The sequence below is a fragment of the Boleophthalmus pectinirostris genome, unplaced genomic scaffold (genome assembly GCF_026225935.1).
Source record: "Boleophthalmus pectinirostris isolate CB_2022bp ecotype Guang Dong unplaced genomic scaffold, ASM2622593v1 HiC_scaffold_11, whole genome shotgun sequence".
NCBI classification, from domain to species: Eukaryota; Metazoa; Chordata; class Actinopteri; order Gobiiformes; family Gobiidae; genus Boleophthalmus; species Boleophthalmus pectinirostris.
Window position 1 is genome coordinate 18,136,844 of NW_026570994.1, and position 25,453 is coordinate 18,162,296.

The window sequence follows — 25,453 nt, forward strand, 5'->3', positions numbered from 1 at the left end:
AAATATTTAAAAACCCTCAAAAATAAGATCATTTTCAGTATTTTTTCTTTATAAACTATAGACCAATAATGTATAAGTGGACCTAGAGCAAAGTGCACAAATAATTTCCATGCAATTTAATCAAAAGCAATAAAAAAATTTATAAATAGCTTAACTAATGGGTTTCAGCTTCCAAGATTTTCACAACTTTCTCCCCAAAATGTACATAATATTTTATTTTAGATTGTTAATCCCTATGGTAACATGCTATGTACTTTTAGCACGTAATTTTTTATTTTTTATAAAATAATAATAGCGCACACTGGTTTAGTTTACTTTACTACTTTTATAAAAATATAGATTAATCATTACAAATCTTACACTTTAATAAAACTTTAAAATTACAATATTTATTTGAGGAGTTATAAACATTTTGGATCTAAAATGGTTCACCAGTTGATCTGTAAACTATATATATATATATATATATATATATATATATATATATATGTGTCGTTAAAAACCACAAGAAATATTAAAACACAGAAACTACACGTGTTTATTTACATTATCTTGCACATATTATCCACACAAAGAAAGAAGAAATATTATACTTAGTTGAAAATACTGAAAATAGCTTTAAACACTGGAAACCTTCAGTCGTCTGATGATCCTGGACTGAAAAATTTTAGAAGCAAAGAATTATATCTGCTCGGAATCTGTCTATAAACAAATATTTCTCGTGTAAAACTATAGAGTGTATATAGATCTAGAAATTATAACATCAAAATCAATCAAAAGTTACATGTTACACCTTTAAAATCAACTGTTTATAGAAATTTCTAGAGACTGTATATAAAAACTATTCAGTGTATGTGGAAAAAAGAGGATTTATTGCCCTCTAGTGGACAGATTTAGTACTTGCTTGAGTGGTTTCGTGCAATTGCTATTAACAAAATGAATAAATGAATAAATAAAAATAACCATTTGTTTACCTTTTTAGTGTTAAAAATTCTTCAGATGACAAAATGACGCGCCACTTTCAGAATATCTTGTTTTGGTCTTTAACTGTGGAACCAGGAGGGCATCCTTTAAACCCACACACAGACATACACACATTGATTTTGTCTACGTACAGCACAATAAAATATTTTAATTAGATATGTTCAAAAATAATAATAACATAAAATAATGAAAAAGACAGAAAACTACCTAAAGAACGGGTTTTTCAGATCCAAAACATTTCCAGAGGTGAATCCTGATTGGTCAATGGTTCCTGTGATGTGGATGTCGTAACTTTGTCTAAAAATAAAAACAGTTTAATCTAATTCAAGTGTAATTGTAAGACAGTAAGCATCATAAAATATTAGACACTACAAAAAAACAACATCTACTCAAACTATTACAACTTAAAATATTGATAAATTTTGAAATATAAAAATGAATGAGGTGGTTGGCAAGCTCCTCGGTGGCAAGGCTCCGGGGGTGGATGAGATCCGTCCTGAGTATCTTAAGTCTCTGGATGTTGTGAGTCTTGGCTGACACGCCTCTTCAACATCGCGTGGCGGTCGGGGACAGTACCTCTGGACTGGCAAACCGGGGTGGTGGTCCCTCTGTATAAGAAGGGGGACCGGAGGGTGTGTTCCAACTACAGGGGAATCACACTCCTCAGCCTCCCTGATAAGGTCTATGCCAGGGACTGGAGAAGGGAATCCGGCCCATAGTCGAACCTCGGACCCAGGAGGAGCAGGAACACTGTTTGCCCAACCAGTCCACATGTGTTTTGTGGACTTGGAGAAGGCATTCGACCGTGTCCCTCGTGGTGTCCTGTGGGGGGTGCTCTGGGACTATGGGGTCTGGGGCCCTTTGCTAAGGGCTGTCCGGTCCCTGTATGACCGGAGCAGGAGCTGTGTTCATTGCCGACAGTAAGTCAGACCTGTTCCCTGGTGCATGTTGGACTCCGCCAGGGCTGCCCTTTGTCACCGGTTCTGTTCATTGTATTTATGGACAGAATTTCTAGGCGCAGTCAGGGGCCGGAGGGGGTCCGGTTTGGGGACCACAGGATTTCATCTCTGCTGTTTGCAGATGATGTTGTCCTGTTGGCTTCATCGAACCAGGACCTGCAATGTGCACTGGGGCGGTTTGCAGCCGAGTGTGAAGTGGTTGGGATGAGGATCAGCTCTTCTAAGCCCGAGGCCGTGGTTCTCGACCGGAAAAAGGCATCTTGCCCTTTCCGGGTGGGTGGAGAGTCCCTGCCTCAAGTGGAGGAGTTCAAGTATCTCGGGGTCTTGTTCATGAGTGAGGGGAGGATGGAGCGTGAGATTGACAGGTGGATCGGTGCAGCGTCGGCAGTGATGTGGTCGCTGTATCGATCCGTTGTGGTGAAGAGGTGGAGTTCCTGCTTAGACTGCTGCCTCCACGACCCGGCCCCAGATAAAGCGGAAGAAAATGGAATGGAAAAATGAAATGAACTTAAAAGGTCTGATATTTTACCTGTCGTTAGCGGCCAGTATCACACGCCCAGTCAAAGTTTGTCCCATTTTACTGAAGAGTGGAGTTTGGAACAAGCACCGGACCTGGTACCATCTGGTCAAAGGTTCTGTCGGAGCGGTGGACATCCAAACAGTCGCTCTAGAGATTAAGATTTTTATTTTTTATAATATAAAGTTTTTTATTGTATTTAAATTAATAATAAAAATAATGTGATTTGTACTTGGATCCTTGAAAGGCCAAGTCAAACCAAAAGGCCAGTCCGTGAACGAGTCCAGACTGTTGTAGAGTGAACGTAAAGGGAATCTCCACTCTGAAAAAAATTTTTTTTTTTAAATTTAAAGGTGCAATATGTAACTTTTCTGCTTGTCTCTGTGGAGATGTTCATGCTTTGCCCAGATTCTTCCACGACTCTATCCTGGATTTATTCAACTACGAGTGTTGTTTTTGCTTTCTTACTGTGAGTGAGTTCGCCTCTCCACAGATCTGACCTGTTACTCACTGGCTTGTAACACTCTATTTGCAAATTTTTGTATTTTTTATGTTTTTTATTTACTTGTTTATTTATTAATTTTATACTTTATTTTATTTTATGTGTTGGAGACTTTGTGTTGGTAAAATGTGCTATATAAATAAAGTTGGATTGGACTGGACTGTTTTTTGTTTTTTTGACAAATAGACAGAAGTTTAATACCAAATTGTGGAACATTCTTGGCAAAGTAGCAACTTCTCCATGGAGACAAGCAGGTGGAGGAGCTTCTCGCCAAAAATGACACAGTGAAACTTTATTTCACCTTTCAAAAATGTTCATACAGAGTCATTAGCTGCTAAGTAAACAGTGAAAGTTATTAAATATGTAGATGGTTATTCAAAGTTTACGTTTCATTATTCTGTGAGTTATTTGTCAACAGAAGCAGATTCTAACCTCTGGAGATCTTCTGGTGCGGCCTCCTTGAAGTTAATCCGATGTTTCACCGAGCGAGACATCAGGATCTGGACTTCAAACGTGTCCTAGAACAATTCAAAACAAGATTATTGAAATAAAATACAATCTGATTAAATTAAAAATAGTGTATAACTTTACCACTATGGGCTGTCTGAAAAACTCGTCCACTGCAGAGTTGTGAAGAGAACTCAGGTTTATTCCGCAGAAATTCCTCTGTTGCCTAAAAAACAAGCAAGAACGGAGTTGAAGATACCAGGTAAACGTAAATATAATAATATAATGTGGCAGATCGTCCATTGAAAAGTTACAGCAAAATCAGACAATAATGTTCTCAGATATATTTGGTCTAAAGGAAAATTTTCTCTAATAATGTAAATAACTGCAGCCGATAATGTAGTTACAGACAAAACATTCAGACATTACTGGCTCATTATCAAGGGAAGACAAAATAGCCCCTATATTTTAGTTTAGTCCTGGTTTAGACCTGGTTTAGACCTAGTTTAGTCCTGGTTTAGTCCTGGTTTTGTCCTGGTTTAGTCCTTGGTTCAGTCCTTGGTTTAGTCCTGGTTTAGTCCTGGTTTAGAACTGGTTTAGTGCTGGTTCAGTTCTGGTTTATTCCTGGTTCAGTCCTTGGTTTAGTCCTGGTTTAGTCCTGATTCAGTCCTGATTAAGTCCTGGTTTAGTCCTAGTTTTGTCCTGGTTTAGACCTGGTTTAGACCTAGTTTAGACCTGGTTTAGTCCTGGTTCAGTCCTGGTTTAGTCCTTGGTTCAGTCCTGGTTTAGACCTGGTTTAGTCCTGGTTTAGTCCTGGTTTAATGCTGGTTTAGACCTAGTTTAGACCTGGTTTAGTCCTGGTTTAGTGCTGGTTTAGTCCTAGTTTAGTCCTGGTTTAGTCCTAGTTTAGACCTGGTTTAGTCCTTGGTTCAGTCCTGGTTTAGACCTAGTTTAGACCTGGTTTAGACCTGGTTTAATGCTGGTTTAGACCTAGTTTAGACCTGGTTTAGTCCTTGGTTCAGTCCTGGTTTAGACCTAGTTTAGACCTGGTTTAGTCCTGGTTTAGTGCTGGTTTAGTCCTAGTTTAGTCCTGGTTTAGTGCTGGTTTAGTCCTAGTTTAGTCCTGGTTTAGTGCTGGTTTAGACCTAGTTTAGACCTGGTTTAGTGCTGGTTCAGTTTTGGTTTGGTCCTAGTTTAGACCTGGTTTAGTCCTGTTCAGTCCATTTACGGCGCAAAAGTTCAGCATCTTCACATTATTTTGTTGAGAGTAAATTAAAAGTTCTGTAACAGTCGTGTAATATTTTACATTTTAAACACAGTAATATTGTAATGTAACTAATTACTTTGAAATGACAGAAACAAGTCATAAATAAATTACACATTACAGTTTTAAAGTCACTCGTCCAACAGTGGTTATTACATTATATTATTAATTTTAAACTTAATTAACGTAATAAAAATGATTATATTATTAAAATGATTGAGCTTTGTTTAATCTTGTTTTGTTCTAGTTTAAGTCCTGGTCGAACTTCTTTTTTCCGCTTTTTGAGTCTGGGTTTAGTCCTGGTCTGGCCCTGATATTAAACCCCACTTGAGTCCTGGTTTAGTCCACTGTATTTTCTTGAAGTGAGTTTTAGTGCTCGAGTATAAATATTTTCCTTGTTGCTCTCGTTTGAGTAGAGACATAGTTCAAAGTTAATAGTGTGTATTACCACAGCTGTTTCTAATGGGTTTGTCTCAAAGATTTCGTTCATTCCTGGACGCCGACCGAGCCTGACCTCCGTAAACTCACATACTGGGGCTATTGTTCATGAAAAGTAAGTAGATAAAAGCTCAGTAGTTGTTTCATTCACACGTTTGAGCAACACTTTATTATTAGTCTGTCTACATCTCCAAATCTCAAAACGCCGTGTTCCAACCAAGCGACAGTTTTCAAGGTAACAGCTCCTTTAAATGACCTTTAGTTCAGAAGAGATAAACAGTTTGAGGGCACAAAATTATCCAAATGATTCTAGCGAAGGTGCGTGGAGTTTAAAAATACAGGGGAGCACTTACTTACAGTGGAAAAGCGCCGCTGTAGGTTTGTGGAACTTCAAGGTTTATGGCAGGAGTGTCAAACTCATTTTGGTCCAGGGGCCATATCCAACCTACTTTGATCCCAAAGGGGCCGGATCAAAAAACTCATGTCATATAAACCCCAAAAATAACAGTAAGTTCAAATATTTGTGCAGAGAAACACAAATCTATTACAGAAATATTTTTTAATTGATGAACTCTTTCTTTTACAAAATATTATAATATTGTGAACAATCTGAAACTTTAAGAAAAATGCAATTTCAACACAATGTTTTAACATTAACTTAAAATAGGAATAAGTAATTTTTTTTTGTTGTAAAATCCTGCACTCGGCTCCACTTTTCTCATGTTGGACATTTTTCTGATGAGGGTGTCACGGTCAACAGTCAAAACGATCGTCCTTTAAGAGCGTTTGGAAAGAGACAAGTCTTCATTTGTGCTGCTCTGGTGGGAGGGGCCACGTACAGAGACGCTGCTCTGCTAAGCACAGCAGAAAATTACCAATATTTTAATAGAAAATATAATTAAAATATTTTAGGAGAAAATCAGCTGAGGGCCAGATTAAAGCTCTTGGAGGACCGGATCAGGCCCCCGGGCCGTATGTTTGACACTCCTGTTTTTTGGTTTTATGGTAGAATCAGTCTGAGTTCAAAAGTTACTTAGGCGAAGTTTACACTGAAACGTATCACCGTAACGGAAATGATTTGTGTCCAGACACGTCGTTTCTGTGTCCACAAACCTTCCCCAGCCACACAGCTTTGAGCACATTTGTTTACGTTTAACAGAAACTAAACTTAAAACCACGTGGGTCATTTGCATAAACTGAGAGCTTAAAAAACAGCTCGCTCCTTGTGCGCTGATGTGGTTCAGCTTCTGTCGGACTAAAGGACACGACTCAGTGGAATATGAGTGTTGTTTCTGTGACAGAGGGGTGTTCTGCTGATGGTGAGTCTGTTCTGTGTTTCTGTCGTGTTGGAGATGGTTCATGTTAAACTTTTACGAGATTATACATCTGCAGGTCGTACACACAGACCTATAAAACTATACTTTTCCCTTTAACGCAAAGCCGCCTGAAATGCTTGGAAGTTGCAGAAAACAAACTCTTGGTCTGAATTCGTATTCGCACTGATGAAAGCGTAATCGTAAATTTTCATTTCGTGATTGTAATTCTTGGCGTCGTAACTTTTCAGTTCGTATTCTGTTGGATAAAATACACACAATCTATTTTATTTACGACTGGACTCATTTGAGAGTTTACAGATATTTATTTTATGCGCAACTACAGCCAAATATGCACAGATTTTCCAAATACACACGGATTTCTATTCTATGCTCACGAAAATTTTTGAAAGCTTTTTTACTCCAAATATTTTGCCTTAAAAAAGCATTAACATAAGTGACGTTTACTCTACATCGCGGCACTTCCTGTCGTTGTGAAAAAAGTCTATTACCACATGACATCACAAGGTGGAACAGAGTGTTTTCAGTTAGAGAGAAGAGCCAAAATAAACCAGGACTAAACCAGGACTAAACCTGGACTAAACCAGAACTAAACCAGCACTAAACTGAGACTAAACCAGGTCTAAACCAGGACTAAACCAGGACTAAACCAGGACAAAACTCAGACTAAATCAGGACTAAACCAGAAACTAAACCAGCACTAAACTGAGACTAAACCAGGTCTAAACCAGGACTAAACCAGGACTAAACCTGGACTAAACCAGGACAAAACTCAGACTAAATCAGGACTAAACCAGAACTAAACCAGGACTAAACCAGCACTAAACTGAGATTAAACCAGGTCTAAACCAGGACTAAACCAGCACTAAACCAGGGCTAAATCAGGACTAAACCAGGACTAAACTGAGACTAAACCAGAACTAAACCAAGACTAAACCAGGACTAAACCAGGACTAAACTGAGACTAAAACAGGACTAAAGCAGGACTAAACAAGGACTAAACCAGGACTAAACTGAGACTAAACCAGGTCTAAACCAGTACTAAACTAGGGCTAAATCAGGACTAAACCAGGACCAAACAAGGACTAAACCAGCACTAAACTGAGACTAAACCAGGGCTGAACAAGGACTAAACCAGGACTAAAAACATCTATTACCACATGACATCACAAGGTGGAACAGAGTGTTTTCCGTTAGAGACAAGAGCCAAAATACGCAGGATTTGTGTGTTAATTAAACACGTGTGAAGGAAACAAAACACAACTCCAGATCTGTTTGTGACGAGGAAACGACACGATAAAAATGATCAGAAAATTGCGTAAGTTTGAGGTAAAAATTATTCTTTTAAAAAAATTGAAGAGTTTTATGGAAGTCGAAGTTCTAGTCCGTATCATTTGGACTTTCGCTGATTCAGGTCTGGACTGAAATGGAGCGTTTTACGGCATAGGAGACACGGACCAGAGACCAGACCAGAGACCAGACCAGAGACTAACCCAGAACCGGGACAGGACTGTAATGTTTTCGGGTCTTCAAGCGTGGACTTAAAGGGGGGTCCTCACAAGTCTCCGAGTTTATTTTCACAGTAACGTCTCCAGGTCGTGCTGTTACGATACCGTGAGAAGTAAAAACGTGTGTGTTCTTTATGTGAGGGGGGGGGGATTTCAGACCAGAAAGCAGCTCTTGCGTAGTTTTCAAAATAAAGTTGCTCGTCGCTGAAAGGAGCCAAGTGGAGATCAGCCCAGGTCGGAAATATCAAACCTGAAAAACAAAATAAAATCAGAGAAGAAGACACATTATTACGATTAAAGACTTTCGCAGATGTTTTGATTTCGAGCATTTTTCTTTCACTCCAGATTTGATTGTGCGGAGATGTTATTATTGTAGTCACAGCCGCCCCGGGACAGACAGAAGTGAGGCTGCCGATCTGCTCCGACAGCCCCTCTCCGCCTCGTGCACACGTTACGTTCACTGTTGGACGAGTGACTTTTAAACTGTAATGTGTTGTTTATTTATGACTTGTTACTTATTGCAGCAGTTTTAATTTATTCTCAACAAAGTAACTGTGAACCAGGACTAAACCAGGACTAAACCAGGTCTAAACCAGGTCTAAACCAGGTCTAAACCAGTTGACTAAACCAGGACTAAACCAGGTCTAAACCAGGATCTAAACCAGGTCTAAACCAGGACTAAACCAGGACTAAACCAGGACTAAACCAGGTCTAAACCAGGTCTAAACCAGGACTAAACCAGGTCTAAACCAGGACTAAACCAGGACTAAACCAGGACTAAACCAGGTCTAAACCAGGACTAAACCAGGACTAAACCAGGTCTAAACCAGGACTAAACCAGGTCTAAACCAGGATTAAACCAGGACTAAACCAGGTCTAAACCAGGACTAAACCAGGACTAAACCAGGACTAAACCAGGACTGAACCAGGACTAAACCAGAACTGAACAAGGACTGAACCAGGACAAAACCAGGTCTAAACCAGGTCTAAACCAGGACTAAACCAGGACTAAACCAGGACTAAACCAGGACTAAACCAGGTCTAAACCAGGACTAAACCAGGACTAAACCAGAACTAAACCAGGTCTAAACCAGAACTGAACCAGGACTAAACCAGAACTGAACCAGGTCCAAACCAGAACTGAACCAGGACTGAACCAGAACTAAACCAGGACTGAACCAGGATTAACCCAGGACTAAACCAGGACTAAACCGTTGACTGAACCAGGTCTAAACCAGAACTGAACCAGGTCTAAAAATTTAAATAAACATCCTTAATTATATAAAAATATCTCAAAATAAACGTTAAGCTTTAAATCGTTTCAACTGGATTATATGACTTTTGAGATTGTTTGACGCACAAATTAAAATCGCGATCAAAATATTCGATTAATTGCACACTAGCCTGACACTTGAGAATGTTTTGATAGCGCTCTGAAGGGGTAGTGACTTAGCGCAGAGAGCAGAGGGACAGTATAATGTTGTAAAATGAACTGTACCTCCAGGTTTGAGGCACTTCTTGGCTCTCAGGACCGTCTGTACGTGAGGGTCGGACAGCAGCAGGTGCCCAGTCGGCTCTGTGAGGAGGACGTCCACCTCCTCTGGACAAACCGCCGAGTCCAAGTCCTGGTTCAGGACCAGGATCTGACCCGACTGACCGTTGGACTGGACCAGGGACTGAGAGACAAACAGAAGACAAACACAAATATATAAACAACCTGAACTGGAGACGAGCATAAACCAGGACTAAACCAGGACTAAACCAAGACTAAACCAGGACTAAACCAGGACTAAACCAAGACTAAACCAGGACTAAACCAGGACTAAACCAGGACTAAACTGAGACTGAAACAGAACTAAACCAGGACTAAACAAGACTAAACCAGGACTAAACTGAGACTGAAACAGAACTAAACCAGGACTAAACAAGACTAAACCAGGACTAAACTGAGACTGAAACAGAACTAAACCAGGACTAAACAAGACTAAACCAGGACTAAACTGAGACTGAAACAGAACTAAACCAGGACTAAACAAGTTTAAACCAGGACTAAACCAGGACTAAACTGAGACTGAAACAGAAGTAAACCAGGACTAAACAAGACTAAACCAGGACTAAACCATCACTAAACTGAGACTAAACCAGGACTAAACCAGGACTAAACCAGGACTCAGGACTCAACCGGCACTCAACCAGCACTAAACCAGGACTAAACCAAGACTAAACCAGGACTAAACCAGGACTAAACCATCACTAAACTGAGACTAAACCAGGACTAAACCAGGACTAAAATCAGGACTAAATCAGGACTAAACCAGGACTAAACTATCACTAAACTGAGACTAAACCAGGACTAAACCGGCACTAAACCAGCACTAAACCAGGACTAAACCGGCACTAAACCAGCACTAAACCAGGACTAAACCAGGACTAAACCTGGACTAAACCAGGACTAAATCAGGACTAAACCATCACTAAACTGAGACTAAACCAGGACTAAACCGGGGCTAAATCAGGACTAAATCAGGACTGAATCAGGACTAAACCAGGACTAAACCAGGACTAAACCAAGTCTAAACCAGGTCTAAACCAGCACTAAACTGAGACTAAAACAGGACAAAAATTTGGACTAAATCAGGACTAAACCAGGACTAAAATCAGGACTAAACTAGGACCAAACCAGGACTAAACCAAGGCTAAACTCAGACTAAACTCCGACTAAACCAGGACTAACTCAGGACTAAACCAGGACTAAACCAGGACTAAACCAAGTATATTTCTGCGGGGGTTGGGTAATTTCCAGCGTTAATCCCGGAGCGTTCACAGCCAAACATCTGTCTCCCCCGGCCCGTGCCCCAGTGCATTGTGGTCCAGATGTGGCTGTGAACCATTAACTCTGCAGAATGCCGCTCTGAGCTCTGAATGGGAGGCGCAAACCCGAGCCAAAGAACACAAGGTTCAAGTCCAGGTCCAGGACACGGGCCGCTGTAGGTTCTGCCGCGGTGGACTTGCCTCTCGGTGCAGGTCCTATCTCGCAATCGGTGTGGTCCGAGAATCTCTGTGGTTTCGAATATGTTTGGTGTTTAAAGGGGCATTGTGGAACTTTTGTGGTGGAGGTTTTCGTCACCTGCTTGTTTCTATAGAGAGGTCAGGACTAAACCCAGACTAAAACAGGACTAAATCAAGACTAAACTAGGACTAAATCAGCACTAAACCAGGACTAAACCAGGACTAAACCCGGACTAAATGCAGAATAAACTAATAAAAAACAGGATTAAACCAGGACTAAATCAAAACTAAACCCAAACTAAACCAGCAGTAAACCAGGATTAAACCAGGACTAAACCCAGACTAAACTTCAGACTAAACCAGGACTAAACCCAAACAAAACCAGGGCTAAACTAGGACTAAACTCAGACTAAACCAGGGCTAAACCAGAACAAAACCAGGACTAAACTCAGACTAAAACAGAACTAAACCCAGACTAAAGTCAGACTAAACCAGGACTAAACCAGGACTAAACCAGGACTAAACCCAGACTAAACTCAGACTAAACTTCAGACTAAACCAGGACTAAACCAGGGCTAAACCCAGACAAAACCAGGACTAAACCCAGACTAAACTCAGATGAAACTTCAGACTAAACCAGGACAAAACCAGGGCTAAACCAGGCACTAAACTCAAAACCAGGACTAAACCAGGGCTAAACTTGGACTAAACCAGGACAAAACCAGGCTAAACTTGACTAACCAGGACTACAGTCAGACTAAACCAGGACTAAACCAGCACTAAACCCGGACTAAATACAGAATAAACTCATAAAAAAACAGGATTAAACCAGGACTAAATCAAAACTAAACCCAAACTAAACCAGCAGTAAACCAGGATTAAACCAGGACTAAACTCAGACTAAACCAGGACTAAACCCAAACAAAACCAGGGCTAAACTAGGACTAAACTCAGACTAAACCAGGGCTAAACCAGAACAAAACCAGGACTAAACTCAGACTAAAACAGAACTAAGAACAGACCAGGACTAAACCAGACAAAAACCAGGACTAAACCCAGACTAAACTCAGACTAAACTTCAGACTAAACCAGGACTAAACCAGGGCTAAACTTGGCAAACTAAACCAGGACAAAACCAGGGCTAAACTTGGACTAAACCAGGACTAAACTCAGACTAAACCAGGACTAAACCAGGATTAAATTTAGACTAAACCAGGACTAAACCAGGACTAAACTCAGACTAAACCAGGACTAAACCAGGACTAAACTCAGACTGAAACAGGACTAAACCCAGACTAAACTCAGACTAAACCAGGGCTAAACCAGAACTAAACCAGGGCTAAACTTGGACTAAACCAGGACAAAACCAGGACTAAACTCAGACTAAAACAGAACTAAACCCAGACTAAAGTCAGACTAAACCAGGACTAAACCAGGGCTAAACTCAGACTAAACAGGACTAAACCCAGACTAAACCAGACTAAACCAGGACTAAACCAGGACTAAACCCAGACAAAACCAGGACTAAACCAGGACTAAACTTAGGCTAAACTAAACAGACTAAACTCAGACTGAAACAGGACAAAACCCAGACTAAACCAGACTACTAAACCAGGACTAAACCATGTCTAAACCAGCACTAGAAACAGGATCAAACCAAGTCTACACTGGGAACACTCTTAGTACCCGTTTGGACTTGTGTTAGAACTGGTTTAGTCTGAGTCAAAAACTTTAGGAAAGTCCCTAATATGAAGTACATTCTTATTTCACTTAGTCAGACCTCCACACTCATTACATTAATTCCCAAAAACACCAAGAATTTAACCCGTCCTGCAAATTATCAATCAATTTCTTTATGTATTGAAGATTTTATCAAAAATTTTAGCTGCAAGTCTTGAGGAAAAGAGCCTGATATGAATCTAATCTAATTTAATATCTTGAATAAATCTGACCTGAGTGTGTTTGGCCATAGGTCCAGACTGCAGACTGTAGACTTTAGCAGCTCCGGCCTGAACTGCAAAAAAACACAACATCCCCGAACCTCCAACATCCAACACCACCTAAAGATAAATAACAATATAATACAAATAAAATATAAATAAAACGATTTATTTTACCATTTTATCATGAGTTGTATAATTTTGTGCAAAGTCTGTATAAAAAAAATCTATGGAAGTGATGTTTGTCTTGTTTTAAAAGTGCGTTCTTTGTTCTGATTTAGGGGTTCCACCACTTCTCGTCGCCACGGAGATGTTAACGATTTGCCAGAATGTTCCATGGCATGGCATTAAACGTATCTGTCTTGGAGTCATGGCAGAAAAAAGAAGTCGAAATTTGTCAGTTTGACTTCATTTGAAACCTTCTCTACTGTTTAACCTGGTGGTCTCCTGCTTGTTTCCACGGATTTACTAAACCAGGACTAAAATCAGGACTAAATCAACTAACCAGCACTAAACCAGGACTAAAATCAGGACTAAATCAGGACTAAACCAGACTAAACCAGCACTAAACCAGGACTAAATCAGGACTAAAACCAGGACTAAACTCAGACTAAACCAGGACTAACTCAGGACTAAATCAGGACTACTAAACCAGGACTAAACTCAGACTAAACTAAACCAGGACTAAACCAGACTAAAAGGACTAAAATCAGGACTAAACCAGCACTAAACCAGGACTAAACCAGGACTAAACTCAGACTAAAACTAAACCAGACTAAACCACTAAACCAGGACTAAACCAGGACTAAAATCAGGACTAAATCAGGACTAAACCAGAACTAAACCACTAAAACCAGGACTAAAATCAGGACTAAAATCAGGACTAAACCAGAAACTAAACCAGGACTAAACTCAGACTAAACAGACTCAAAGCACTAAACAGACAGGACTAAACCAGCACTAAACCAGACACCAGACTAAACCAACTCAGACTAAAACCAGCACTAAATCAGGACTAAAATCAGGACTAAACCAGCACTAAACCAGACTAAACTCAGACTAAACCAGAACTAAACCACACTAAACCAGGACTAAAATCAGACTAAAACAGACTAAACCAGCATAAACCAGGACTAAACTCAGACTAAAATCAGGACTAAACCAGCACTAAACCAGGACTAAACTCAGACTAAACCAGAACTAAACCAGCACTAAACCAGGACTAAAATCAGGACTAAAATCAGGACTAAACCAGCACTAAACCAGGACTAAACTCAGACTAAACCAGAACTAAACCAGCACTAAACCAGGACTAAAATCAGGACTAAATCAGGACTAAATCAGGGCTAAACCAGGACTAAACCAGGACTAAACCAGGATTAAACCATGACTAAACCAGCACTAAAAGAGGATTAAACCAGGCCTAAACCAGGACTAAATCAGAACTAAACCAGCACTAAACTGAGACTAAACCAGGACTAAACCAGGACTAAATCAGAACTAAACCAGCACTAAACTCAGACTAAACCAGAACTAAAGCAGGACTAAACCAGCACTAAACCAGGACTAAACTCAGACTAAACCAGCACTAAACCAGGACTAAAATCAGGACTAAATCAGGACTAAATCAGGGCTAAACCAGGTCTAAATTTGTCAGTTTGACTTCATTTGAAACCTTCTCTACTATTTAACCTGGTGGTCTCCTGCTTGTTTCCACGGATAGGTTTAATGCCATACTGTGGAACATTCCAGGCAAAGCAATGACATTTCTACTGAGACAAGAACATCATACTTCGTAATACATCATCTTAATTAAAACATTGTTAAAACTATATAATGATACCGGGTTGAGGTCAGTTACTTCATTCTATCTGTTATAAGCAACATTTTAAGGACAATTTTGTTTTAAATTGTTAATCGCTATGGCAACAGTCCCAATTTCTCCCCATTCTAACGCCTGTGGAGAGCAGTAGGTACGCAATCCCTGTATCATTCGTTCATTCATTTTCAAAATAAAACAAAAAATAAGAAGGAACCAGACCGGGACTGAGACAAGTACTGAGATCAGGACCAGACCGGGACCAGACCGGGACTGAGACCGGGACTGAGAACAGTTTAGTCCTGGTTTAGACCTGGTTTAGTCCTGGTTTAGTCCGTATGCGTTCCAAAAGTCCAGCATCACAATTTAAGTTAAGTGTTTTTTAATTTTTTAATTTTTAGTTTTATTTTGAAAAACAAATGACCCACTGACTGTACACCACCTTGTCCCTGAAGTCCACGTCGTTGAGCAGAATGGCTTTGTGGTACGTGGCGGTCCGGCTGTGGTCCTGGAGGAGACTCTGCTGCTGCGAGAGACAACTGTGGAACTGAAGGGACAAACATACCACCTTAAATCACTCAGACCACCTTAAGACACGACAATAAAAAACACCACCTAAAATTATTCATTATTAGACCAAAATATGTCACTTTTTTTTTTTATTGAGAAAACTGGTTCTAAACTGGGACTAAACCAGGACTGAAACCAGTACTAGAGCAGGACTTGTCAAAAGTGGCTCTAAACAGGGACTAAACTGGAACTAAACCAGGACTAGAGCAAGATTTAACAAAATTAGGACCAGGAACTAAAACGGGATTTGAACAGGAATCATCAAAATAAAGTTTAAACTGGGACTAAACCAGGACTAGAACAAGACTTAACAAAATGGGTTCAAAATTGGGACTAAGAACTAAACCAGGACTAGAACAGGACTCATCAAAATAAAGTCTAAATTAGGACTAAACCAGGTGTAAAAACAGGATAAGAACAACTACCAGGACTAGAATTTACCAGGATTAGAACTAAACCAGGACTAGAACAAGATTTAACAGAATGGGTTAAAAACTGGGACCAGGAATTAAACCAGGACTTGACCTGGAATTGTCAAAAGTGGCTCTAAACTGGGACTAAACTTGGAATTAAACCAGGACTTGAACAGGACTCACCAACTTTGGGTCTAAACTGGGACTGAACTAAACCAGGACAAAATCAAAGTCTAGAAATACTGAAAATCTATAATCAAGACATTATTTTCCATTATAATTCTTTTTTTTTCACATGGTTGTGCAATTTATAAACAAAAAACTCTATTTACTGTAATTTCACACAAGATAATTTGGGGGAATTGTTTCTAAATATTGAAAAAAAAAATCTAAATAAAACTGTCTTTTATTGCTTTTACCTGGTAACAGTTTGAAGGAGACGTCTCAGCTCTCAAGTGTCTCCTTGGTAATATCTCCTTGTCTCCTTTCCTGTCTCCTTTAATAGTTTTATCCACTTGTTTCCTCAGATGCTGCTGAAATGTTTTCAAATCTGCAACAAATAAAACAACAAGACTAAAACTTTTCTGATGGAGGGAGAGTCGCCTCGTCTAATGATGTTACTGTTGTGCCTGGGAATGTTCCACAGTAAGGCATTCCAGGCAAAGCAGCAACATCTCCATGGAGACAAGCACATGGCAGACTCTCCACTAGAAAATGTACACAGTCCACCTTTAAAATAATAATAATAATAATAATAACAGTACAAACCTGTCATAGTTTTAAACTGCAGAATGTAGCTGTGTTTCTCAAACGTGACGATAAAAGATTGACCTCCGACCCGGACAACTCTCCATCTCCACGGAAACAGGAAAGCGGAAAAGTGGAATTTTATTTTCTGAAAAATATGAACAATTATGAGTGTCCATCACCTCTTTGTCTCCATGGAGATGAGCCATGGGATGTTGCACAGTGTGGCATTAAAGTTTAAGTTCTCCAGAAAGAAAAGCAGGTAACATCTCCACCACATCGCCACGGAAATACCCCCCTTTTAAAGTTACAGGCATGATGTTTATCTTTGTAGAAATGCTTTACAGGGCGTAATATGGCATTAAAGTTTAAGTTTTCCACGAAGAAAAGCGGGTAACATCTTCACGACATCGGTGGATCCAGCATCTGCTTGTCTCCACGGTGATGTTATTGTTTTGTCTGAGATGTTCCACAGTACGGCATTAAACAAATATAGCTTGAATTTATTCAATTACAGCTGTTTTTATGAGCAGTAGCTCAGTTGGTAGAGCATTCGCCCACTGATCTAAAGGTTGGTGGTTTGAATCCAGCTCTCGACATAAACATCACAGGTTGAGTGGTCAGATCCACTGACCCACAGGTTGGCTGGTGTGATTCCAGCTCCCACAGATTAATGCTGTCATTGTGTCCTTGGGCAAGACACTTAACCCACCTTGCCCACAGTGTCTGTGTACACTGGTGTGTGAATGTGTGTGTGAATGGGTGAGTGGTTCCTTGTTGTAAAGCGCTTTGAGTGCCTTGAAGGTGGAAAAGTGCTATAGAAAAATGTGACCATTTACCATTTACCATTTATTTCTCAAAACTTTCTAAAAAACATCATTATTATTATTGTGAGCAGGTCCACTTCTCCACAGATCTGACCTGTAACTTGGCCTGGTGATGTGGCCTGCTTGTCTCCATGGAGATAGTTAAATTAAATGCCATACTGTAGATAATTTCAGGAAAAAAAACAACATGGTAGACCCAGAAAAAGTTACACAGTGCACTTTCAAAACGCTAAAAGTCAAAATTGTTGTGTTTAAGTTTTAGTTTTTCCTCGAGTGAAGCAGAAAAGAGGGAGCCGTTGTCTGTGTGAATGTTCATGTGTGTTAGTTTTTCTATTTTTAAACAAATTATTTCACAAGAGCAGTTCTGATGTTCATGATTAATATTCTGACTCGGGCCTCACCTCGTTCCACACACACGAGTCCGTCGTCTGGTGTCGAGTTCAAACACAGCGACAGGTCTTGGCCTCGCACTTTGTTTATTTTGAACTGTAGATCTGCATTCTCTACAGTTTGGTCTGGCATCTCCTAAAAAATACAAGATAACATCCTTGAAAAAAAAAAAAAGTACACGATAACATCTTTAAATGCTCCGCGCAACTATTTCCTATCGACAAATCTAAGCAAAATAAAACTAAAATCACGGCAACGTCAAATTAAACGTCCAGCAGCTTAAAATATACTCGAACGGAAATATCAGCTGCACTTTTAAAGGTGTATTGTGTAACTTTTCTGGTGCAGAGTCCGTCACCTGTCTGGAATGTTCCGCAGTGTGACTTTAAACAGCTCTACTTTACGTTTATTCAATTACAGGTGGTTTTATCGCTCAAAAACACCTAAAAACCCCAACATTCTGACAGTGAGCGGCGTCGCCTCTCCGCAGATCTGACCCGTAACTCGGTCTGGTTTGATAGAAAGATTTAAAGTCATACTGCGGAACATTCCAAAGCGATAACATCTCCAGGGAGAAAAGTATTTGACAGATCCTCAACGAGAAAAGTTTTAAAAAAGGTTAAAAGTCTGAAGTTTTTTTTTTTTTTTGCTTTTTCAGTATTTACATTGCGATTACATTACTACAAAATAATATTACTCAAGTAAAAGTACTCCGAGAAGTACTTTTCTTTCCAGGATACTTAAGTAAAAGTAAAAGACAGATAATTAGAGTGTTGAGTTTGTGGCTCTTACCTCCTGTAAACAGAAAAGTCTGACTGAGAAAAACACGGGATCCTCACTCGTCTGATCCATTCTGACTCTGAACTCAAGAAGAGAAAAGAAAAAGTCAAGAGAAAGAGAGAAGAAGAGAAAGAGAGAAAGAGAAAGAGAGAGGAGGGAGTGGGGGTAAAAAGGAGGAGAGAGAAAGAGAAAGCAAGAGAGAGGGTGACTATGGGCAAAAGGAGAGAGAAAGAGGAGAGAGAGAAAGAGAGAGGAGAAAAGAAGAGAGAGAGAGAAAGAGAGAAGGGAGTGGGGGTGAAAGGGAGGAGAGAGAGAGAGAGAGAGAGAGAGAGAGAGAGGGAGAGAGGGAGGAGAAAAGAAGAGAGAGAGGGAGAGAGGAGGGACTGGGGCAAAAGGGAGGAGAGAGATGAGAGAGAGAGAGGAGAAAAGAGGAGAGAGGGAGAGACAGAAAGAGAAGAAAGAGAGAAAGAGGAGAGAGAGAGAGAGGAGAAAAGAGGAGAGAGAGGGAGAGACAGAAAGAGAAGAAAGAGAGAAAGAGGAGAGAGAGAGACAGGAGAAAGAGAGAGAGGAGAAAGAAGAGGAGAGAGAGGGAGAGACAGAAAGAGAAGAAAGAGAGAAAGAGGAGAGAGAGAGAAGGAGAAAGAGAGAGAGGAGAAAAGAAGAGAGAGAAAGAGAGAAGGGAGTGGGGGTGAAAGGGAGGAGAGAGAAAGAAGAGAGAGAGAGGGAGGAGAAAAGAAGAGAGAGAGAAAGAGAGGAGGGACTGGGGGCAAAAGGGAGGAGAGAGATGAGAGAGAGGAGAAAAGAGGAGAGAGGGAGAGACAGAAAGAGAAGAAAGAGAGAAAGAGGAGAGAGAGAGAGAGGAGAAAAGAAGAGAGAGAAAGAGAGAAGGGAGTGGGGGTGAAAGAGGAGAGAGAGGAAAGAGGAGAGAGAGAGAGGAGAGAGAAAAGAGAGAGAGAAAGAGAGAAGGGAGTGGGGGTGAAAGGAGGAGAGAGAAAGAGGAGAGAGAGAGAGAGGAGAGAGAGGAAAGAAGAGAGAGAGAAAGAGAGAAGGGAGTGGGGGTGAAAGGGAGAGAGAGAGAGAGAGAGAGAGAGAGAGGGAGGAGAAAAGAAGAGAGAGAGAAAGAGAGAAGGGACTGGGGGCAAAAGGGAGGAGAGAGATGAGAGAGAGGAGAAAAGAGGAGAGAGAGGGAGAGACAGAAAGAGAAGAAAGAGAGAAAGAGGAGAGAGAGAGAGAGAAAGAGAGAGAGGAAAAAAGAAGAGAGAGAAAGAGAGAAGGGAGTGGGGGTGAAAGAAAGGAGAGAGAGAGAGAGAGAAAGAGGGAGAGAGAGAGAGGAGAAAAGAAGAGAGAGACAGAGAAAGAGAGAAAGGAGAAAAGAGAGAGGGAAAGAGAAAGAGAAGGGAGTGGGGGCAAAAGAGAGAGAGGAGAAAAGAGGAGAGGAGGGAGAGACAGAAAGAGAAGAAAGAGAGAGAGAGAGGAGAAAAGAAGAGAGAGAGAGAAAGAGAAGGGAGCTGGGCAAAAGGGAGGAGAGAGAGAGGAGGGAGGAGAAAATAGGAGAGAGGGAGAGAGAGAAAGAGAAGAAAGACAGAAAGAGGATGATGAGCAAGAAAGGAGTGGGGGCAAAAGGGAGGAGAGACAGAGAGAAAGAGAGGAGGGAGGAGAAAAGAGGAGAGAGAAAAAGAAAAGAGGGACTTGGGGCAAAAAGAGAGGAGAGAGATGAGAGAGGAGAAAAGAGGAGAGAGAGAGGGAGAGACAGAAAGAGGAGAAAAAGAGAAAGAGGAGAGAAAGGAGTGGAGGCAAAAAGGGAGGAGAGAGATGAGAGAGAGAGGAGAAAAGAGGAGAGAGAGGGAGTGACAGAAAGAGAATAAAGAGAGAGAGAGAGAGAGAGAGGAGAAAAGAAAGGAAAGAGGGAGAGACAGAAAGAGAATTATGGGAGAAAGAGGAGAGAGAGAGAGAAAGAGAGAAGGGAGTGGGGGCAAAAGGGAGGAGAGAGATGAGAGAGAGGAGAAAAGAGGAGAGAGACAGAAAGAGAAGAAAGAGAGAAGAGAGAGAGAGAGAGAGAGAGAGAGAGAGAAAGAGAGAGAAGAGGAGAAAGAGAGAGAGAGAGAGAGAGAGAGAGAGAGAGAGAGAGAAAAGAGGAGAGAGGGAGAGGAGAGAAAGGACAGAGAGACAGAGAAAGAGAGGAGAGAGAGAAAGGAGTGGGGGCAAAAGAGAGGAGAGAGAAAGAGAGAGGAGAAAAGAGGAGAGAGAAAGGGACTAGGGGCAAAAGGCAAGAATAAGGGAGGGAGAGAGGAGAGAAAGAGAGAAGGAAGTAGGAGCAAAAGGGAGGAGAGAGAGAGACAGGAAAGAAAGAAAGAGAAGGAGGAGAGAGAGAAGGGAGTGGGGGCAAAAGGGAGGAGAGATAAAAAGGAGAGAGAGAGGAGAAAAGAGAGGAGAAAAGAGGAGAGAGAGAAATTGATTTATAAACATGTTTTAAATGTTTATTACTTCTCGTTTTTCAGTAATAATAAAATAAAAACACGTCCTAAGTGACAGTTTAATGTTAAATCTGTATTCTTGATGTAGCGCGCCCTCTTCTGGACAAACAGAAAACTACAAATACACTAAACTTGACCATTTGAAACTTTACGCAACAAAGAATGAATAAAACTCGAGAAAATTAAACAAATAAAAGCGTGAATAGACGTTTTCTTCGTATAACATCATTAAAAATAAATTAAAAATACAGTTTGAAATGTAATAAATTTGATATTTTGCTAAGTATTTAGACAGGCTTTTAAAAATGTCCAATAATTACGGTTTCTGTGCTTTATATTGAGTCACCGAGCCAAGTTACAGGTCAGATCTGTGGAGAGGCGAGCCCAAACACAGAGTAAGAATCCACATTTTTGTTAGTTTCTTTGTTTTGTTTTCGCAATTAAAACATCTGTAAATGAAAAAAAAAGGAACACGGACACATTTACAGCGATAACACAGGAGAAAAATAGCGAGAAAAGTTCCGTAATGTGTCTTTAAATCTATATATTATGGTTGTGAAGTGTGGACCCACTGACACTCGTAGCTGTGCACTCAGATACCTTAACGCGAGCTAAAAATACACACCGGGAATTTATAATGTGAAAGACAACGCTTCAACTTACAGAAGCCCAAATACTTATACGTGCCAAGCTATGTACTTCAAAATGTACTTCAAAAATACTCTCACTCAAGTACGCAGTAGAGCGGGTAGAGTAGTCACAGTAACAGTATCGTAAAAGTACTAATACTGAAGTAGTGTAGCCCTAAAGTGAAGTAAGTGTTGCAGTAATTGCACTTTTACTTGTGTACTTACTGACTTACTCAAGTTACTTCAAAATAATATTACTCAAGTAGAAGTACAAAGTAGTAAGAGTTACGTATGTGTTTAAAGTTGCTCTTACTTGAGTTGTAGTTTTCCAAATACTTTTTATACAAATTACTCAAACAAGATTAACTTTAAACACATACGTTACTCTTACTACTTTGTACTTCTACTTGAGTAATTTTATTTTGAAGTAACTTGAGTAAGGTTTTTGATTATTCTACCCACGTCCGTCAGTAAGTACACGAGTAATAGTACTAATACTGAAGTCGTGTAGCCATAAAGTGAAGTAAGTGTTGCAGTAATTGTACTTTTACTTGTGTACTTACTGACAGACGTGGGTAGAATAATCAAAAACGTTACTCAAGTTACTTCAAAATAATCTTGTTTGAGTAATTTTTATAAAAAGTATTTGGAAAACTACTACTAAAGTAAGAGAAACTTAAAGAGTAAGTGTCAAGGATGTAAGATCGGATTTATAATTTGAAGTTAAAGGTGCACTGCGTAACTTGTCTCTGTGGAGGGTCCGTCATCTGCTTGTTTCCATAGAGATGTGCCTAGACCAGAGGTGTCCAAACTTATTTCATCAAGGGCCACATTTCTAAACACAGATGAAGCAGAGGGCGGATTGAAGGCTGTAGACTGGTGATCAATACAGTGAATTAAAGAAATATGTGTATGTTTAACACGTTAGAATGAGCCATCAGGCTTTATTCATGCTAAAATCCTTAAAATCACACACTAAATATTAAAATATTATTAAAAGCTTTATCAAGGCAGATTTTCAAAAAACTTGCAGTAAAAAGTTCATTTTTAATTGATAGGCCAATCCACCTGGAAGCCTGAGGGCCAAGAAAAATTTGTCTGAGGGCCACATTTGGCCCACAGGCCGTAGTTTGGACATGCCTGGCCTAGAGTGTTCCACAGTACTAGCCTGATTCATCAGCCGGTTTCACTTGATGGAAACCGTGTGACCTCGCAGCATTAGGATTCGTTCACTCGACGGTAGGCGGGTACTTTTATATTTAACCAATCGCTGCTATTTGGTCATGACAAATGTAATGCACCAAATCCTGTAGGAAGAAGAAGGGCAATAACGTCTTTTCCCTTGATAAAATTCACCAAACATTCTCCTTTTCCAGCTTTAAATCTACTCAATCTACAGCCAAATCGTTGCCAACACTTTTTTTAATGTCTGTCTATGTCTACATCGCAGATTTCTGAACGTTTCGTTTTCAGCCGTTGTGTTGTTCCACAAACTAGGGACTACATGACGGCATGAAGAGAAAAAGTGAGTCAAAGAGAAAACACGGCTCCTCAATAAGAAACATGCTTCCCGTCGTTCCCTTCAAAAGCCGGATCTAAGAGCCGCTTCGATCTCTGACCGACCCATAACTCCTAGCTAGAAGAAACTACCGCTATTAGCCTTTAGCCGTAAAAACTAGGTGCGCACCGCTGGGTAATTAATTATATGCCATAAATGTGGATCATTCCACGTCTACTTCACAGCTCAATTTACAGGTATCAGATGCAGGGACTCCACTAACAGTAATATATGGCCAATGTAGTCACTTTTTACAATAGGCCAATAGAAAACAGCCTGTTTATGTGTGGGAGCTACAGCAGCTAACCGCTAACAAAACCATAAACTAGCTTCAAAGTCGATGTATTTCCAACACTCACCGCTCACACAGGCTCCTCCTCACATCACAAGTCTGCACTAATAAATGTCCTTTTAATCCAGACTCAAACCGATTTGTCCGAAAAAAATAATAATAATCTCAGTGTTGCGCACCGCTGCGGGTGTAAACAAACACACGTGGATTGAAGTGACGTGGGGGTGTGTTTCAGGGACATTTTTGTTACGTGACAACAAATTTACATTTGCAAATAAATACTGATGCGGAGCCACATATTAGGACATCGATCTGTCTATAAATTGGATTAAATGAACATAATGTAGAGAGTCTAAGCTCTTATAACAAGGTATAACATGCCCACGTGAAATATCGGCCCAATATCAGCAAGCATATCGGCCGATAGCCGATGTTTGTCTCCAGGTGCCCATATTGGCCGATAATATCGGCCAGCCGATATATCGGTCGGGCTCTAGTAGTAAAAATACTTGGATAAATTACTCTCGTGTGAAGTTACATGGTACATTTTTATTACGGCAGATTTAGGAGCAGCAAATATAGCGTCTCGAAACGTCCCGTTCAATTTAAAGAATGTAAACGACGGGTTTAGGTGAGTTAAGGACATCGCCGCATCAGGGAATTACATAACTGTTACCTAGCAACCGTGACGTAATTTAGACCCAAACTCCTTTAACGTACACAGAGATTATTATTTGACAAGTAAAATTATAAGAAAACGCATTTATTTTGTTGAAATCATTTCAGAAAAATTTGTTTTGTAAGCCTATATTTTGTTCTTCAACTCTCTACTTTCTGTGTTTTTTCAATATATTTTTCAACTTTTCTTCACAAACTGCTTCTTATTTGGTGTAAAACTATGAATATTATGATCTAAAACAAGTATTATTCGACTAAATTAAGTAGAAAAAAGAAAATCGTCCAAACCTGCCACATGCACTTTCATTTTTTTTTTTTTAAGTTGTAATTGAAAATCTAAAATTAATTTGTGATTTGAGGGAGTGGCTCATGTGCAGATACACAGAGGTCTTCACATAGTTTGGCACAGACGGGGTTCTGGATCAGTTTTCATTCTGTACATCAGAGTCACAGCACAGATCACCAAAATAAAAGTTTCAAGAGAAAAAAATAACAAAATAAGACTCGGAAATGAATCAAATTTTAATAGAGATTCAGTTATTTCTAATCCTTTTGAGGTTTTTTTGAGGTTGCTTTGTGTCACTTTTCTTCATGGAGATGTTTTCGTTCTGTCTGAAATGTTTCACAATGTGGCTTTAAACCCTTCCGTGTTCATGGACACCAAACCGGACTGAGTTACAGATCAGATCTGCGGAGAGGCAATGCCGCTCACAGTCAGAACGCCTGTTTTTCTAGTTAATTTTGAGCTATAAAACTGCCTGTAATCGAATAAATAAATGTAAAGTAGAGCTGTTTAAAGTCACACTGTGGAACATTCCAGCCAGAGCAATGATGTAACCATAGAAACAAGCAGGCGACGGACCCCCATCCGAAAAGTTACACAGTGTACCTTTAATAGGGAGCCAGTAAAAATAAACTTATTTGACTTTCTGCAGGAATAATAACATGTGCATTTGTAGAAGCTTTCTTAAAAATACTTAGTGCCAGGATTCTGTTTCATTAGTTTGGGAAGAGTTTGATTAAAAAGTGTTTTTAAAAACGTGAAAAACACAGAACTAGTTCATTTAAAGCAGTTTGCAGTGGTCCAAAGTTCTTCCTCACTTACCTTTTGCTGATGATGAGTTTTCACAATTTTCAGAAGACCAGAGCGGAGTTTTGTCATCACCTTGATGCAAACAACTAGCGTGGACAACACCTGGATGAAAAAGCGATTACACAGACAACAACTAGCATGCTAACCAGCCTTACTTTCTGGTTTATGGACAGCAAAAATTCTGGCTAGTGTCTCATTTTGACACATAGGCTATGTTCAGACTGCAGGGCTTAATGCTCAATTCAGATTTTTTTTGTGAAACCCGATGTTTTTGCGAGGTC

General features: G+C 40.0%; 1 protein-coding gene across 4 annotated transcripts; it reads right to left on the reverse strand.

Moving 5' to 3' along the window:
- Nucleotides 1–628: 628 nt before the first annotated feature.
- LOC110156603 (histone-arginine methyltransferase CARM1-like) lies at nucleotides 629–18,584 on the reverse strand. Of its 4 annotated transcripts, XR_008633781.1 has the most exons (15): nucleotides 18,461–18,584; nucleotides 17,680–17,803; nucleotides 16,473–16,599; nucleotides 16,124–16,254; nucleotides 15,164–15,268; nucleotides 12,915–13,022; nucleotides 9,452–9,629; nucleotides 8,113–8,203; nucleotides 3,554–3,635; nucleotides 3,395–3,480; nucleotides 2,693–2,782; nucleotides 2,473–2,610; nucleotides 1,192–1,281; nucleotides 975–1,107; nucleotides 629–657 (listed from the first exon to the last, which is right to left on the reverse strand). XR_008633781.1 is itself a non-coding variant. In XM_055166897.1 (14 exons), the coding sequence occupies exons 3-14, from the start codon at nucleotides 16,477–16,479 to the stop codon at nucleotides 1,044–1,046; spliced, it is 1,110 nt and encodes a 369-aa protein (XP_055022872.1). In that variant the 5' UTR covers nucleotides 16,480–16,599; nucleotides 17,680–17,803; nucleotides 18,461–18,584; the 3' UTR covers nucleotides 698–1,043. The 4 variants fall into 4 exon arrangements, 3 of the variants coding, with proteins under 3 accessions (XP_055022872.1, XP_020776463.2, XP_055022858.1); XM_055166897.1 differs by lacking the exon at nucleotides 629–657 and having other exon boundaries at nucleotides 698–1,047; XM_020920804.2 differs by lacking the exon at nucleotides 629–657 and having other exon boundaries at nucleotides 698–1,068.
- Between the last annotated feature and the right edge of the window lie 6,869 nt (nucleotides 18,585–25,453).

What these genes read in the sequence shown, in the direction of transcription:
- LOC110156603 (XM_055166883.1), bottom strand. An exon ending in CTCCTTCAAACTGTTACCAG is followed by an intron (nt 15,269 to 16,123) that starts GTAAAAGCAATA and finishes TTGTCCCTTCAG; the next exon opens with TTCCACAGTTGTCTCTCGCA. An exon ending in TTGGCCTTTCAAGGATCCAA is followed by an intron (nt 2,611 to 2,692) that starts GTACAAATCACA and finishes CTTAATCTCTAG; the next exon opens with AGCGACTGTTTGGATGTCCA.